The 17,844-nt window shown below is 47.7% G+C and overlaps 1 protein-coding gene across 1 annotated transcript; it reads left to right on the top strand.

Moving 5' to 3' along the window:
- Positions 1–7,492: 7,492 nt before the first annotated feature.
- LOC101674813 (uteroferrin-associated basic protein 2-like) lies at positions 7,493–15,528 on the top strand. The gene is made up of 5 exons (XM_004754757.1): positions 7,493–7,529; positions 9,686–10,357; positions 11,227–11,494; positions 12,991–13,138; positions 15,264–15,528. Exons 2-5 carry the CDS (start codon positions 9,712–9,714, stop codon positions 15,459–15,461), a joined length of 1,260 nt encoding a protein of 419 aa, XP_004754814.1. The 5' UTR covers positions 7,493–7,529; positions 9,686–9,711; the 3' UTR covers positions 15,462–15,528.
- The last annotated feature ends 2,316 nt before the right edge of the window (positions 15,529–17,844 follow it).

Raw genomic sequence — 17,844 nt, 5'->3', positions numbered from 1 at the left:
AGTTAGCAACGAGCAGTCAGGCAGGGACAGAAAGAGGTCCGGGAGGCTGGCATGGTATAACGAAGGCCAGAGAAGTCCATGGAGGTCAGCATCATTGGTGGGTTTGGTAGGGGCTCCCCAAAACCGGGTGAGTGCCTCAGACTGGAAGACGGAAGGGCTAGCGTCTGGGTCGTGACGACCTCTCTGGGGCGGGGGGTGCCATGGCTCTCCGGCCAGGCTTCATCAGAGCTGGCTGCCATCCTGGCTCTGATGCTGTCACGCATACACACACAGCCCTCTGGGTGCCCAGCTTCCTCCCTGCTGACTCCTGGGGACCACAGCCCGGCTCCCTGACTCTGAATCCCAAAAGCCCCCATGTGGTGCAACAGAAAACAGTGGGACCGGGCAAAGACAACCCCACCATCCCTCCCTGCTCTCTGCCACACAAGCTGTCTTGGCTCTTTCTGCTTCCCCTTTCATTACCAAGGGCCTCTCCTGCAGCCTCTGCTGGAGGCCCCCAGGCCATCAGATCCAGAGATTCTTTTGCGGGGGAGGGCACTGGTGCCCTATATCACCTTAACATGCCAGGGCCCTTGCACTGGCTTTCCTGAGCCCTTCTACCCAGGAATAAAGCAAACAGAAGGGGGTTATGCTGGATAGCTGGAGAGGAGCTTCATGGGACCCCCGATCCTCCCCACCCACGCTCCCACCTTCTTTTACAAACAGGAGAACAGAGAGCAGAAGCAACTAGCCCAGGCCACAGGGGCTCCCCGGGAAGAATCAGAACCAGGACTGGAGCCCAGGTATTGGGGTCGCCAATGCTGACATTCACCATGCTTGCCAAATACACTGTGCTCTGCCCATGGGCATGCCAGGAAAGCACTGTGCAGAGACAACCCTGGGTAGGGCCTGCACAGCATGGGTGCCCTACCACAGCACAGGTGTGAGGGACTGGGAAAAGACACTTCTGCTGGGCAGGACTATTAGCTCTGTGGCCATCAGGAACCCCCACCAGTCAGGGGTGACTGAGGGCCGCCAGCCTCCTCCCCCCTCCTCAGCCTTGCCCCACATGGGACCACGGCAGTGAAAGTCAGGCTCTGCGTTTTGCAGAGCCCGTTCAGACTTGCATTAGCAAGAAGACACGAGAATGGTCCTGAAACAGATTTTGCCAACTTGGTGAGCTCGCAGCTCTCTGGTTTTTTCCAGATCCCTAACCCTGGTCTTTGTTTTGAGACACGTGTAGGAATTGTTTTTTGTTTTGTTTTGTTTTGTTTTGTTTTAAATTTTTTCAATGTTTTTATTTTCAGAAAAACAGTATTCATTATTTTTTCACCACACCCAGTGCTCCATGCAATCCGTGCCCTCTAAAATACCCAACACCTGGTACCCCGACCTCCCACACCCCCACCACTTCAAACCCCTCAGATTGTTTTTCAGAGTCCATAGTCTCTCCTGATTCACCTCCACTTCCAATTTACCCCAATTCCCTTCTCCTCTCTAACTCCCCATATCCTCCATGCTATTTGTTATGCTCCACAAATAAGTGAAACCATATGATAATTGACTCTCTCTGCTTGACTTATTTCACTCAGCATAATCTCTTCCAGTCCCGTCCATGTTGCTACAAAAGTTGGGTATTCATCCTTTCTGATGGAGGCATAATACTCCGTAGTGTCTATGGACCACATCTTCTTTATCCATTCGTCCGTTGAAGGGCATCTTGGTTCTTTCCATAGTTTGGCGACTGTGGCCATTGCTGCTATAAACATTGGGGTACAGATGGCCCTTCTTTTCACGACATCTGTATCCTTAGGGTAAATACCCAGGAGTGCAATGGCAGGGTCATAGGGAAGCTCTATTTTTAATTTCTTGAGGAATCTCCACACTGTTCTCCAAAGAGGCTGCACCAACTTGCATTCCCACCAACAGTGTAAGAGGGTTCCCCTTTCTCCACATCCTCTCCAACACATGTTGTTTCCTGTTTTGTTAATTTTGGCCATTCTAACTGGTGTAAGGTGATATCTCAATGTGGTTTTAATTTGAATCTCCCTGAGAGCTGATGATGATGAACATTTTTTCATGTGTCTGATAGCCATTTGTATGTCTTGATTGGAGAAGTGTCTGTTCATATCTTCTGCCCATTTTTTGATATGTTTGCCTGTTTCGTGTGTGTTGAGTTTGAGGAGTTCATTATAGATCCTGGATATCAACCTTTTGCCTGTACTGTCATTTGCAAATCGGAGATGGTCAGGTGGACACACAGAGACAACCACTTTTAAAAGAATGGTGTGACTTCTGATTCCCAAGAAGAGAAGGCACACCCGCTGTGCAGGGCCTCATGAGGCTGCACCAGGAGGCAGGAGCAAAAGGAAAGCATGAACGAGAGCCTTTCTTACTGTGGGGGGTGGGTTAGGTGGGGACAGCACCCCCTTGAGCTGGAGGGGGGACGCAGATGTTGAGGTCACTGTTGGGAGATTGGTGATAGGATTTTTTTTGCATGACGGGGGAAACACAGCCATTCTGTAGATGCCAAAATCTTCAGGCTTTCATCTGACCTGTGATTTAAAGACTCCAAATCAGGAGCTTCAGAATACTCAGGAATGATGTTTACAGAATTGCAGCAAGGTTTCCCTCAGGGCAGAAGTGACCGTGTTCTACAGGCAGATAGAGAACTTCTATCTCCAGATTCGAAGAACTTCTTTAGAACCAGGTGACAAAACCCCCTGAAAGCATCTAATGAAACAAACAAATCCTGAGTCTAGGGACCATTCACTCAAGGACAGGGGCACCCATACGAGTTCACAGCCAACCCATACATCTAACACACCGGTCATTTCATTGCTGGAAAATCACTTTTTAAAGAATCTTCTGTTAGGCTTGTGAGTGTTGACTCCTAATCTTGTATTCTAGATCAACTCGTGTTGACTCTAGTTAGCCAGAGCTTGTGGTGGCCCCCTTTGCAGTATGGGTTTCTGAGTAGAGTCTTTCAAATACTAAGTACCCCCCACGCCGACCCCACATGAATTCCTGATCTGTCAGCTTCTTAACTCACTGTCCCTTCCTTGTCAAAGGAAGTAATCGCCCCTTCCTTCACGTCTGTGCTGGAGAATTTGAAAGTGCTTCAGAGTCAGAATGTTGGCAGACCTCCCAGCCCCCACCTACTCCACCCACCCCACCCCCCACCAGGCATCTCAGTTTTCCAAGTAGGCATCTCTTCACCTGCCCAGTCTCCTGCCGGTGAACCCATGTGCAGCCTTTCAGGTGAACTGAGCTGAGTCTGAGGCTTCAGGGACTACCTGCTTCGTGGTGTTTACAGTCCAGAGAAGAAAAGAGGAAGATATAGCCAGCGTGACCCTTCAGTAGGGCCCTTCACCAAATGTCAGGACTAGCAAATGAAGCTCTTGATGTGGTCAAAAGTACTCACTTGGTCCCCCGAGTGTAGGGAAGTCACCCCAGCTGGTGTCATTGTCCCTGGGGGGAATGGTGGCCACTCCCATGCCAAGGCAGGCAGAAGATGTTCGGGGGGGGGGGATGCGACATTGGGGACCCCACTCGCAGGATAGTCACAGGGCTCGGAGACAGAGGGCACAAGGGACAGAGCTCAGGAAAGAGGATTTCACAAATCTTCCCGGTCTAGAAGCCCAGCTCTGCCATCGCGTAACCACGTGACCTTCAGGGTCTCAGGGAAACCCTTTGTGCTGCTCTCTCCTCCTCAGAAAAACCTCACAGCTCCTGTGTCATGGGTTGTCCTGGGAGTAAACACAGAAAGGTGCTTAGGACAATGCCCTGTGCATTGTTCTTGCCCAGGAAATGCTAACCCTAATGTCATTGTGTTTCTTGTTATTCAGATTGGAAACCTTTCCAAAAAGAGGTGTTCCTTTCTAGCCCATTTCCCCACTCTTAGCTGGGAAGAAAATGCAGGCATTTGGGGCAGAATGCTCCCTGCCACCCACCCTGCCCCCTGAAGCATCTCTCACATGGTGTGGCCAGCATCCTCTGTCCCACGCATCTCAGAACCATCTGCAAAGGGAGGCCCCCATTTTGTTCCCTGGGGTGTATCTGATCTCTGGTACCAACATGCTCCCTGCCCATCAGCCCACCAATCCCACGCAAAACATGTTCAGAGGCCCAGCTTTACAATGATACACCACGGAGCACCTGGGTCGCTCAGTGGGTTAAGCCTCTGCCTTCAGCTCAGGTCATGATCTCAGGGTCCTGGGATCGAGCCCCGCCTCGTATTTTCTGCTCAGAGGGGAGTCTCCTTCCCCCGCTCTCTCTCTCTGCCTGCCTCTCTGTCCACTTGTGATCTCTCTCTCTGTCAAATAAATAAATAAAATCTTAAAAAAATAAAATGACACACCACAGTGTCTGTTTATTCTTAACTGTCAAAAAGTAAATTCTCCCTGCACCAGGGCGCTTAAAATAGGATGCCGACATTGTGACTCTTGATAACTAATAAAATTACCATACAGCATAACACACTTATAAAGTCAAGAGGCAGCATTTAAAGAAGTTTTAGCATCTTACCTATAAAAGTTTGTCCACTGCCCATCTATTTTAGAGTCTATTACCAAAAAGAGATCTCTGGTCAGGGGGCTCTGGGTTAGGAGCACAGCTGTGGTGTCATATATGTGAGTGTGAGTCCCAGCTCTGCTCCCTGCCAGCTGTGTGACTGTGGCTATGTTACTGAACCTCTCTGAGCCTGGATCCACACCTCTAAAATGGAGTCAGCAATAATAGTACCATCCCAGTGGGATTGTCGTGAGAAGGTTAAGTGAGACCCTGCCAATCAGGGGTGCCACACAGAGCCCAAAACATGGCACCATTACTGGTCCACATGACCCCAGGCCCACTCTCTTTCCAATAAATCTTGCTGCCTCTGCTCATCTTTTTTTTTTTTAACAGCTTTATCAAGAGAATAATTTGCATGCCATAAAATCCACCCATTGTCAGTGTATAATTCCATTTTTTAGTAAATTCAGCCTCACTCCCACTCAGTTTTAGAACACTTCCAATACCAAAACCTGTCCTCAAGCCCATTTTCAGTCTGTCCCAGCAACTTCTTTCAACCCTAGGCAACTGCTGATCTGCCTTCTCTCTAAAAATTTACCTTTCCGGAACTTTCCTAGAAATAGAATCCAACAGTGCAGTCTTCTGAGTGGCTCCTCTCTCTCACTAGAAAGCCATCAGAGTCCATATATGCATTAAAGGTTTCAGTGTTCTGCACTCCAACCTGCAAAGAAAGAGGATTCCGGTTTCTCCATGTCCTTGCCAACACTTAATATTTTCTGTCTTGTTTATTACCACCTTTCTAACGGGTGTGTAATGTTATGTCACTGTAGTTTTAATTTGCATTTCCCTGTGTTTACTGGCCATTCATATATGTCCTCTTTAGTGAAATGCCAGTTAGAGTCTTTTGCTCATTTTTAAATTGATTTTTTTTGTCATTATTATTATTGATCTGCTGTGGAGTCTTTGGCAGCTAAATTCAGTATCTGGGGATACTCAAAGGCTATTTCTATTGACTTCTTTTCTCCTGAGTAGGGGTCACACTTTCTGGTTTCTTTGCATGTCTTGTGATTTTTTCTTGAGTGCTGGACATTTTAGAAAACAAGTTGTAGTAACGCTGGATTCTGAATCTTCCCTCCTGGGCGTTTTTGGTTTTCTGTGTTTATGTAGTAATTTGCCCGGATTAAATCTATAAAACATGTTTCCCCTGCAACTTCTGGCCACTGGAGTTTCTTGTTTTTACTATTTTATGTCTAAGCCTGCCTCCTAGAGGTCACCCTTGTGATTATATTTCTTTTTTTTCTTTTCTTTTTTTTTTTTTTTTTTGGCAGAAGTATTTTATTATTTTTTTAATTTCTTTTCAGCATAACAGTATTCATTGTTTTTGTACTACACCCAGTGCTCCATGCAGTATGTGCCCTCCCTAATACCTATCACCTTGGTCCCCCAACCCCCCAACCCCCACCCCTTCAAGACCCTCAGGTTGTTTTTCAGAGTCCATGGTCTCTCATGGTTCACCTCCCCTTCCAATTTGCCTCAACTCCCTTCTCCTCTCCATCTCCCCATGTCCTCCATGTTATTTGTTATGCTCCACAAATAAGTGAAACCATGTGATAATTGACTCTATTTCTTATTGTTCAACCCCATATTGATCAGAAATTGTGTTCAAACACCTTGAGCCAATAAAGCTTCCACTTGCCACTAATGGATTTGTATGTGGGCTGATGAGCCCATTCAAAGCTCAGGTAGTTCTCAAGTACCACCCAGATTTGTCTCTCCACTCTTCTTTCTTGCTTCTCCATGGACCAGAGATATGTGTAGCTTGTACCCGCTCCAGTCTCTGCTGTACACATGCAGAGTCTCCCCTCCACCTGGGATGTGCAGAGGACTCATCAGACACCTAGGCCTACCACACCTCTTGGGCCTCCCTGTTTAACCTCCTGTTACTTCACTGGCCTATTTATTGCCCCAAACCCAACCATAAACCATCGAAACCACTGTCCCCTCCCCAAAAAACCCCACCCCCCCTGCACACACACACACTGCTTACCACTGAGATCATCACTTTAATAGGCAAGACTCCAAATCAGGGGAGTTGGCTCTGCTCTGGTTTGACCACCCACCAGCAGAGCTGGATCAGGAGGAAGCCCCAGACAAAAATGTCACAGGCTCACTCTGCACCTCCTCAAAGTTTAGAACTTTTCATGAATGAATGCTTCTATGTTTGTCATAGACCTATGGTAGATTACTAGAGTATTAGAGCACAGAAATGGTTGTTTTTGACAATTGTGTCTAGCATTTTAGTTGCTGCTAAGGAGAAATTTGTTGGTGGTTTCTCTCCATCATGCCAGAAGTCAATTCCTTCTAAATTTGGAATAACCCTATACATAGAGCCTTGACCCTCCCTGCAATTTCCAGGCAACTCCATCCCACCCCACAATCTATAATTCCCTCTTCAGATTTCAGACATTCAGGAAGATGTGTAGATTCCTGCCTATCTTTTTAAGACCTAGATGAAAGGTATCCACCCTCTCCTGATGGTCCCAGGTCATTCACTGGGTCCTTCTCTTCCCTAGCACAGCTCCTTCCTGGGAATGTATACTCTTCCTGACCAATCACATGGGCCCCACCATCTTTTTACATGTATGTTTCTCTCTCTAAACCAAGAGTTCCTTGGAGTCAGGATTTCTCTTCAAGGTGGAGGCAGGCTTTGAGCATTTTGTTAGCTCAGTAGCGAGGCCAAAGCATGGTTCTTGGGAGGGGTTAAGTGGATGTGTGCCAAAACTCTGCCTGAGCAAATTCATGACCAGTAACACAAATGGTGCCATAACCATTACTTTGCTCATTGTCTCATTGGGGACTGATGTACAAAGAACAATAACATAAATGATTCAGTTGTTGTTTGCTTTGGACAGTATTTGAACATGATCTGTTGGTCGTTAATATTAACTCAGGTTTATCCATATCACTACTCCTGCAGCAGTATAAATAAGGCACAGGCAGATACAAAGAGCTCTCAACAACAGCAGCTCCTCTGGAAGGTAAGTGACCTTTCTCTGAGAGACAGAGATGGTTCCACCTGAGTGTGTGTTTCATTGCTCCTTTTTGCCATGTTTCAGGTAGTACTTGCCTTAGGGAAGATGATGAAAAATCCAGTGTGATAAGTGTGTGTGTATTTCCTAGAACCTCCTCCATATGCTCTTTTCCCCACCCCATGAACCCCTCTCCCCCATAGCCCCTCTCAACCACCGTGCCTTCCATCCCTTACTGCCCCTTCCCCCATGCGGACCAAGTGGACGGAAGGGGCTGGGAAGGGGGGTAGCTACTGGGGGAATGATAGGGATGGGGCAGCTGGGGGCAGGAGCCATTGTTGGGGGGTTGGAGGAGACAATAAGGGCATGGGAAGGCTTCTCAGGGCCAAGAGTCTGGTTGAAAGGAATCAGGGCTTATGGAGGTTCTCTGTCACCTGAAGAAATTGTACTTGATCCCCTCAAAGCTCATGGGGAGCAAGGAAGAGGAAACGACGAATTATACTTTGGGGAACCCACCTTGACTGCAAAGTAGTTGGAAGGGTCAGTGGGGGGCAAGACTGAGAACTGAGAGATACTATTTCAGTCAGCTTGGTCTGCCATAACAAAATACCACAGACTGTGGGGCTTAGACAACAGATATTTATTTTCTCACAGCTCTGGAAGCTGGAAGACTGAGGCTGGGGTGCCAGCAGGGTTGGGTTCTGGTAAGAGTGCTCTCTCTGGTTTGCAGATGACTGTTTTCTGGCAATATCCTCATGTGACTTCATCTTTGCAGATACATGCACAGGGTCATAGGCAGGGAAGAGCCAGTACTCTGGTGCCTCTTATTACATGGGCACTAACCTATGACCATATAAAAGGGACCCTCGTGACCTTGTCTGACTCTGATTCCTTCCCACAGGCCCTCCCTCTAGATACCATTACATTTGGGAGTAGGATATCAACATAGGAATTTTGAGAAACACAAATTTTGAGCAAATGCTATTTCTGTAGCCATGACAAGAGACGCCATGGTGCTGGATCACCAGACAACATGCAGAGGAATGGACCCTGTGCCCAGAACTATGTCAGGAACTGTAGGAAAACCAGGGAGGAAGACAGGGCCCTGCTCTAAAGAGGTTGAAATGAACACAAACTCAGAGCGTGGTTCACATCTTTTCCCTTCCCTTTGGGGTGCCAGAAATCCCACCATTAGAGCACCTGTCAGATTCCAGGACTGATTTCTGGTCCCAGTCAGTCATGGGGGGCACATCTGGGGACACAGAGAGGTTTTTACCCCAACGGTGGGACGGAGCAGTAGCTGTAAGAACTGAGAGGGCCCACGGGAGACGGCCAGGATCTCCTGAGATGACCTTGTCAGGCCCTCTGTTCAGCTCATGACCCAGTCACCTGAGCACCACCCAGGCTTTCTTTCAGAATTCACACCTGTCAGCCCTGAAGCCAGATCTGGCCTCCATCTGGGTTACATGGTGTTAGCAAGTGCTTTTGACAGGACTGAGTTTTCAGGCAAAAATCTAGGTTTCCAGCTTCTTCAGAAACATTAAAAAAAAAAATCTGGCACCAACACCAGCACTTCCACATGGGAACACTGCTGGAACTGAGTGGCACCTGCCTGCCTCTGGCCTGGACCTGTCCCTCCCTTTGCCACAGTCCCCAGCACTCCTTACTACATGACACTTGCTGGCCTTGTCTGGGTGTATTTCTGGCCAGATCTCTGTAGCAACTGAATCTGCACTCCCTGCTTTATCTTTCTCCCTGGTCCTTCCCTTTCCACACTTTTCAGGACTTTGTCATGAGCTTTGTATGAAGAAAGAAAAAAAAATGAACAGAAAGAAAGAGACAGAAAGAGTGTAGAGTGCTGCTCAAAATCATAGAATATCATAGTGACAAGACTTTCCAAGACCAGGCTGGGAAGCTACTTGCATTAGGATCCACCTGCAGCACAGGTCAGAGTAGAATTAGATCCCTTGTCATCAGGTCATTTATCTTTAATTTGTCTAAAGTTCCAGAATGCTTTAGCCTTTCCTCATTAGCCTTAGTTACCATCCCCCAGTTGAGGACTAAAAGTAACCCCAGCACTCAGGTAATAACGGGCCCTTTCTCAAGCCTGTTAACATCAAGAACACATTCCATGGCATGTTCATCCACCCACCTCTTCCTTCCAGTTAGAGCTCCCTGGATTTCTGCAGCAATGTCCCACAGGAAAATGCCCCTGGCTCTCTCTCTGGTCCTCATCCTCTGTGGCCTCTTTAATAGCACCTGCTGTGAAACTAAAAGGAAATCTAAATGGAATATTTACCCAGTCTCATCATGGAAAATGTCACCTGTCCACCACAACATAGAAGCAGGCAATAAGGCTTTTGCCCACAAACTGTTTGAAACTCTGCTAATGGAGCATCCCAGAAAGAATATCATCTTCTCCCCTCTGAGTATCTCCACCTCCTTGGCCATGCTTTCCCTGGGGACCAGATCCACAACACTCACCAACCTCCTCAAGGGCCTTGGATTTGACCTCAAAGTCATGAGGGTGTGGGACATGCACCACGGTTTCCAGAGTATCGTCCAGATGCTGAAGCAATTGAACAGAGAGGGACACCTGAAGTACAGGAACATGCTCTTTATCGATAGCAACAGGAAGATCAACACCCCGTTTCTGTGGGACACAGAGCGGATATATGATGTGAAGGCCCAGATGATTGACTTTAGAGACGTAAGAAAGACCAAGAAGCAAATCAAGCACTTTGTGGCTGCAAAAATGCACAAGAGAACCAAGGGATTCATCACCTCTCTGAACCCTCATACCTTCCTGTTTCTTATAAACTACGTTTTCTTCAAAGGTAAGGCATTTCAAGTCCATGAATTCCTGTTTGGGTAACCTTAGCCCTTGGGTTTCCTGGAAGATTCCAGTCAGAAAAAAGAAATATTTTCTGTGATTCTATCCCATGTCCCATAGACCAATAGATTAAAAACTTTTCTTTTGCTTTTATCTCCTTGTGCTATCTATCTAGCATTTCTAAGTGCTTCTGTTCCCAACCATTTTGGTCATATCATTGGCCAAATTGAAGATATTTTGGAGTAAAATGGAGTAACTCTTGATGGCTGAAGAGGATTCTGAGCAGGAGTGTGTGTGCACCCGTGTGCACGCAGGTGTATGTTCTTCTGATGAAAAGTCTCCCTCCTTGAATAAGTTAAACAATTTAAGGCAGATTTCTTTGTCATCAGACTTCTCAGAACTCCTTTTTTCCATTATCTTACTTAAATCTAATTAACTGACATACAGCAGATCATTAATTGCTGTTACAGAGTTCAGTTTATTCATCGGTTGCCTGTCAGAACTCTTAGTCCATTAAAATGTGGTGGGAATTTTCAAAGAAGGGATGTTGTGGTCATTGTTTCCTAAATTATTTCACAATGAAATCCTTTCTTGATGTTATAGCTCCAGAAGCAAGCAGTATTTTGGGAAATACCTTTTGAGGAATACAGATTTAAAGAAATCCTATGATGAATATGGTCAAAATTCATGCGTTTGTCTTTCTTTCCCTTGCATCCACCTAGAATTTTAAATATTCTGTTCACTGAAGTCCAGGTATCACTGGGAGGAGGCTGCTCCCTTCTGAAGCCCCTTACCCCTGGCATCCCCAGACATGGAGGTGCCGATGCCTTCTCCAACAGGTCACTCTGACTTTTTCCTTCCTGATTCTCCTAGGCATTTGGGAAATGGCTTTTCATACCAACTTCATGCACAAGGAGGACTTCTTTGTGGATGAGTGCACCACAGTGCGGGTGGACATGATGTGGAAGAAGGAACGCATGATTTATAGCAGATCAGAGAAGTTGTTTACTACAATGGTTAAAATGCCTTTCATTGGAAACATGTCCATAGTCCTTATGCTCCCAGATGTAGGACAGCCCGACTCTTCTGTAGAAGAAATGGTTGTTCAAAGAGCTACACTTCTGAAATCCAGTGGCATGAGGTATGCTACTCTGGAGGGACAGTCTAGATTCACATTGAAATTTTGCTCAGATCTTGCTTCCTCTGTGCAAGTCTTATTTCAGGGGAATTAAGTATTTGTTTATTTCCTGGCATATTTGTGGAACATGAAATAAGCCAAGCAGGAAAAATTATGGCCTGGCTTCCATTATCAGCTCATGCCCCTTCAACTGTCTAAATTATGGTTCTTCTTACATGTATTGAAAACCCACCCCACAAAAACTTAAGGGGGTAAAGAAAAGAATGTATTGGAAAGATGTACCTAAGGGGATAAACACAACCAGGAGTCACTAGGGATTGGACGGGGGACAGCAACATTTCTGGGAACTCCACCTCTCTGATGTCATTTGTCCTCTCTGGCTCAGCAAACCAGCTGTCGATTCCATGCCAGACACTGCTCAGGGCTGGGAATACAGTGGCTAACCACACAAGTCTCTGCCATTGCGGGATTTCCAGTCTAGTGGGAGAGGCAGTAAGTCAACTAATAAATTCAAATTGCAGTAAAACTATGGAAAAAGTAAGTAGGTGATAGAATAGAGGATCAGAAGTAGAGTATTAATTGAGGATCCTAATTAGATATGATGATCAGGGAAGGATCCTAAGAGGTAAATTTCAAGCTGAGTCCATGGTGGACAGACTTGGCTCTCTTCTACTCAAGCAAATGCTCCACTCCAGAGTGAAACCAACGTATTTCTGTTCCACTGACAGATTCCTGGAAGGGAGAATTGGATTGATCCAGCTTAGGTATGGTATCCATCATGGTCCAATCAATTGTGGACAAATTATATAATGAAAGCATGATTCCCAACAGCCCACTGATCTTGGCAAGGACTCCAGTCTTCAGGCAGTAAATGTGTAGACCGGGAAAAAAAAATTTCCAAATAGTGTTCTCACTGTGCCACGTAGGAGCACAAGCTACTGTCTGGGCAGCTTCTGATGTGGTTGAGGGCCACAGCGGAGTGTGTCTTCCATCATTTGCCACAGCCGTACTTAACACAATGTCATGTTTGAGACAGGGGGCACCTCAATAGAGGAACCCAGCTGAGTGAGTTACGATCCATTCAGAAGCTCAGCATCACATGTATTGGTTTATAAACAACATGAAGTGCTGGGAAGGGGTGGGCACTAGGCACTAGGTCTGCACCATATTTGGGGCCACTGCCCAATTAAATCCCTGCTTACAGCTGGAGGGTTGGAAGGACTCAGGGCTGGATCCCTGGCTGGACCCTCATCTTCTCTTGGTTAGGGAGACTGTGAAGGGCATAGCTTGAATAGTATTGTGTATTTTAGCCAAGTGCTTAGTCTGGAAATGCACGGCGGCGGCTTGTGCCCCAGCACCATTAACCTCTCCCCACACAAGCACCCGTGCCTCACTTAACTCTCCCTTGGAAGAGGCCTGAAAGCAAAAGCAAAGTCCCTCCCCCTGGACATAGGAGAGAGAGACGTGTTCAGCTTCCTTGGCGTTTTCACTCCTAACAGATGGGTGCACATAATTATGCCCAAGTTCAAGATCTCCTCCAAGATAAACTTGAAAAAAATGCTTCCCAAGATGGGCATCAGCAATGTGTTTGCTACAGCAGCAAACTTCTCAGGCATCACAGAAGAGAATTTCCCAGCTATATTTGAGGTGAGTAGAGCAACTTACAGAGTTTCTGTTTTATCCACAACAGCTCTGAATGAAAAACCAATTTTAAAAAGTAGTTATACAACATGGAGGCTTAAGTGGGTAGAAGAAGAATAAATGAAACAAGATGGGATTGGGAGGGAGACAAACCATAAGTGACTCTTAATCTCACAAAACAAACTGAGGGTTGCCGGGGGGAGGGGGTTTGGGAGAAGGGGGTGGGATTATGGACATTGGGGAGGGTATGTGATTTGGTGAGTGCTGTGAAGTGTGTAAGCCTGGTGATTCACAGACCTGTACCCCTGGGGATAAAAATATATGTTTATAAAAAAAAATTAAAGTCTAAAAAAAAAAAGTAGTTATAAATCTTGGGTCCCTTGGCTTTTGAGGTTCTTTGGTCATTCAGACATTCATAAACAATGGCATCAAGCTCTTTTGGAGGCTCTCGGGGTAGTCATGAACAAGCCAAAGTCTTAGCCTCATGGATGTTCCATTCTCCTGACGGGGTCAGACAGTGAATGTGCCAATAAATGGGTGTGACCCGTGTCAGCCAGGGACACATTCTGTGAAGGCAGGAAAGTGAAGAAACTGAACTGCATGCTGGGGTACAGTGGGCTGGCTTGGGGTGGGCTGGCCAGGAAAGTTGTCGGGCTGGGTTGGCCTTCATGCAGAGACTGGGTTGGCCTTCATGCAGAGGCCTGAAGAAGAAAAGAAGAGAACAAGGGAGCACATCAAGGAGACCCATGTTCAAGGGCATCCTGAGGGGGACATGGGCTTGAAATCTTTGAGGAACCCCAAGGAGGCTCACACAGCTAGCATCGTGTTTGAGACTGAGAGAGGGGGCCGGTGATGTCCTGTTTTCTGACCTTCACTGGCCCCGGGGGCTATTCTAACTGACACGGGAAACCACCAAGGCTGACATACACTGACATGTGTCTTATAAATCCGTGCTCTGTGGTGTGGAGGAAGTGTGGCCGATAACCCAGGTAAAAGGTAAACACAGGTTGACGGGGCATTGGTGGGAGTGTTAGCAGTGGTGAGGAGAACCAACGTGACTTTTGAGGACAGAACTGGAGAGCAGGGAAGGAAGCGTGAGAGAGGCCAGCTCTGTTGCTGGAGCCTCGTCCACAATGGAGACTGCCCGAGGTAGGAAAGATGGAGGAGCAGCGGGACGGGGCAGGGGTGGGGGGTGTGGATGAGCAAGCCAGGACTGGCTCTGACAACTGGAGATGCCTGCAAGACATCCAGATGCCATGGAGTATTTGTGGGCACAGGGGGCTGCCTCTGATTACTCCACCAAGGTCACAGACCGGCTAGCTGCTTGGCGGCTGCCCTGTGACACATGCCTAGGGATCAGAATTCCTCATCACGGTACAACACTTGATAGATTATAAAGCAGTTTTTCAGAGTTCTTTCATCTGAGTCTCCCAATGACCTTGGGGAGAGGGCAGTGTCTGCTCTCTAACTGAGGGAGGAGCGAGCTGTCCCACAGAGGACACCTGAAGCAGTTTCCAGGGCCAGGTCCGCGCTGGGATACAGCTCTTCTGGAGTCACAGTTCTCCCTCCTCACAGAATCCCTGGGTCAAGCTCACACTGAGTGTGGTGTGGGGGGGTTGGGGGTAGGGGGTCTGGGGCTCAGGGATGCCACACCCCTCACGATGGTCCAGGAGGGCAGGAGCAAGGTCACCAATGCCGGGCAGGGCCTCCTGCAGATCAGAGGAGCAGACACCGGTGTTCTGGCTCAAGCACTTCCACACGGACAGAAAATGGTCCATGCTGGGATGGAGACAGGAAACACCGGCCCCTTCCCTCCCTTGTCTTCTCTCTACCACATCCTTCTTGAAAGCATTTGAGAGGCCCACACTCAGGGATGCTATGGGACCTTTTCCTAAGCCTTCAGACCACCCAGCTTCCCTCTGAGCTCTATTCCTCCTTCCTCTCATTTGAACTCCTAAACTCCTTGAACTTTCTGCATGCACTGGGGGAGACGGATCTCAGCAGTTAGTGTGAACCCCTCCCCCGAGGCATCTGGATCCAACTGCTGAGAGCCTCGGGTGGTTCTGCAGCAGTGGGAGCCAGCGTTCCCCGCACCTTGCCTGGAGCTGAGGCACGACCTGTTTCCCCCCAGGCGATACATGCAGCCACAATGGAGGTGAGCGAGGAAGGCAAGATGGACATGGTCTCCAGCAACGCCATCCCCTATCACACACATACCGCAGCTCCCTTTGTCGTGAAGTTCAACAGACCCTTCTTCCTGTTTGTGGAGGATTGGATGACTCAACGAGCAATCCTCATGGGCAAGGTCTTCAACCCCATAGCTGAGTAGAGATGGGGCTGGGCTCTGCAGAGCTGGAATTCAGCTGCTCCTGAATAAAGGGAATAAAATACACACGATTGAGTCAAAAGAAGCTGAGTCGGAGACGTGTGGGCTGAGAATGGAGGTGGGGCGGGTTCTTGCTGGTCGTCTGTCCTCGGAACAGGACAGTATAAGAAGAGGTGGGGGGCCTGCTGGGGACACTTGGCAGGTGCACCTTCTGTCCTGAAAAAGGATAGATATATGCAGGGAAGCAATTCTGAGGGGCGCGAGCAGGATGTGAGAGTCTCTTTAGCGCGGAGCTGTCTAACTGGCCCCGCTTCCTGCCCACGTGGCAGTCAGAGCCTGTTCGCTTATCTACGCAACAGGAGCCATATAACTCCACCAGGCAGCCCCTGTCAGGAAGCTGGGTGGGCAGAGGCAGGGTCCCACTACAGAGAGAGGCACCCACGAACACCTCAGTGGGCCTCTGTGTGTCTCCCCAGCTCCAAGGGGAGATAGGCTACCTAGAAAGGCAGAGACCCCCAAATATTTTGGATGCATCTGCTCTATGCAGACCCCTTATGAGAAAGTTTCTATTGGCCCTGTGGGATAAGAAGGAACATGGATAAGATAGGAAGAGCCAGGAGGATGGGCATACACAGAATGGGGCGTGAGTGAGCGTGTGTGAGTGAGTGTGTGTGCGCGTGTGCATACGTGCATGTAGGAGAAACTGGGACTCCACCTTGGAATTACACCAGCTCATCACCAGGATGAACCTATCAGGATAAAGTCTAACCTGGCCTCCCGCTCGCAGGTACCACACACTGGGGCACTGAGGTCTGTGAGGTGGCTCAGCTCCCCAGGACACTTGAGCAGCCGACTTTGCTCAGTCTACAGCACTTCTGTGGATCACTGCCCACTCTCCTTTAGCATACGGGACACCAGCTCCCTACCATTGTCCATGCTCACACTTCGGCATATGGGATATTAGGACTGAATAATACCCATGAGCACCCTTCAGCACAAGGGACACTACGCTCTCGCTGTCCTCTGTTGGATGCCATCTACTCCATGGGACATGAGGCCCTCAGTGCACCCTCTCTGTTTTTGCCATAGATCTGCTAAGACCTGAAACCCACACAGGTGGGGATCTCCAGGCCTTCCACCATCTGATTATTCTGTGGACACCACTTCCTCCACATTTTCTAGAACAATCTACCTTATTGCTCTTCTTTCAGGGGAGCGTCTTGTGCCAGGGTCTAGCATAGAATCCAAAATGGGAGATCCTAGAGTTGATTCTTCTTCCCCTAGCATGTGATAAGTGACTAAAAAGAGCCAAGTGATTTATGTGCAAGCTAGAGAGAACTGGGTTCCTATTAGATGAGGGAAAACAAAAACAAAAACTCTGACCATCTACTTCAATGGTCTTGCTTATTTGTAGCGCAAATGTGTCCTTACAAAACACGCAGAAGGTTCTCAACACGTTTTAGATCCAGGGGTAAGGTCTCAAATGTTGGTGGGAGTAGCAGACCCCATCAGTGCCTGGTCCAAACGTCCTTGGCCTTCACCTTTCCAGCCCACATTGATTGAGTCCCACCTGGAGCTCTCCACCTGGGGCTGGTGGAGAAGCTCCTGCCTCACATACCGGACAGGCCAAGGGCACCTGGAGAAGCAGACTCAGCCTCCTTGGGGGGCCTTCATGTCTGAGAAGTGCCTCCTGATTGGAGCCACTGTGCCAACCTGGACATGTTTTATTTGGCTTTATGCATATGATGAAATAATTCCACCTTCTAACAATGTTTAATTGTTTTCTCATATAAGTAAGGTACACGTTGTTTGTGAGAAATGAGAAGAATACAAAATCTACAAAGAAGAAAATAAAAGTTACCCCAAGGTGACTTTTCCCCAAAATTTCACTCACAAGAAATAATTCAATTTGTTCCAGGTTTTGTTCTAGATCTTGGCTGATTCATGGTGAACAAGAGAAAATGGTCCTTTTTATGGGGATTCAAAACAGCAGGCAAGAAAGCTTTGCTCTATGTTCTAATTTCCTTCAGTCTTTTTCTTTTTCTGTACCTAGGTGATATTTATTTAAAATATCATAAAAATATGGGAATGGTAGAGAATCCGTAAAACACTGGAGCCTTGCCACCCACTTCTCGAGCAGGTAACTTAACCTCCCAGAGCCTCAGCATCCCGTCTGTGAGGTGGGACTGACTGTGCCTCACTCACATTCTTTCTCCGTCCAGTTTTGCTGAGAAACAATGGACACACATCACTGTACGCAACCAGGGGGAGCAGCAAGGCAGCTTGGTTCACGTGTGTTGTGAAATGGTGATCACGACAAGGTTGGGTCAGCATCTCCCGGTCTTTTCGCTTAGGGTGATGTGGAAAGAACACTGCCTAGATCACT

The sequence above is a fragment of the Mustela putorius genome, unplaced genomic scaffold, assembly GCF_011764305.1.
Source record: "Mustela putorius furo isolate JIRA1106 unplaced genomic scaffold, ASM1176430v1.1 tig00000129_pilon_pilon_pilon, whole genome shotgun sequence".
NCBI lineage: Eukaryota > Metazoa > Chordata > Mammalia > Carnivora > Mustelidae > Mustela > Mustela putorius.
The sequence above is the reverse complement of the archived record's forward strand: the minus strand, read 5'-3'. Positions and strand labels throughout refer to the sequence as shown.

What these genes read in the sequence shown, in the direction of transcription:
- LOC101674813 (XM_004754757.1), top strand. Translation starts at nt 9,712, where the DNA reads ATGTCCCACAGGAAAATGCCCCTGGCTCTCTCTCTGGTCCTCATCCTC. An exon ending in CTGAAATCCAGTGGCATGAG is followed by an intron (nt 11,495 to 12,990) that starts GTATGCTACTCT and finishes CACTCCTAACAG; the next exon opens with ATGGGTGCACATAATTATGC. An exon ending in ATTTCCCAGCTATATTTGAG is followed by an intron (nt 13,139 to 15,263) that starts GTGAGTAGAGCA and finishes GTTTCCCCCCAG; the next exon opens with GCGATACATGCAGCCACAAT.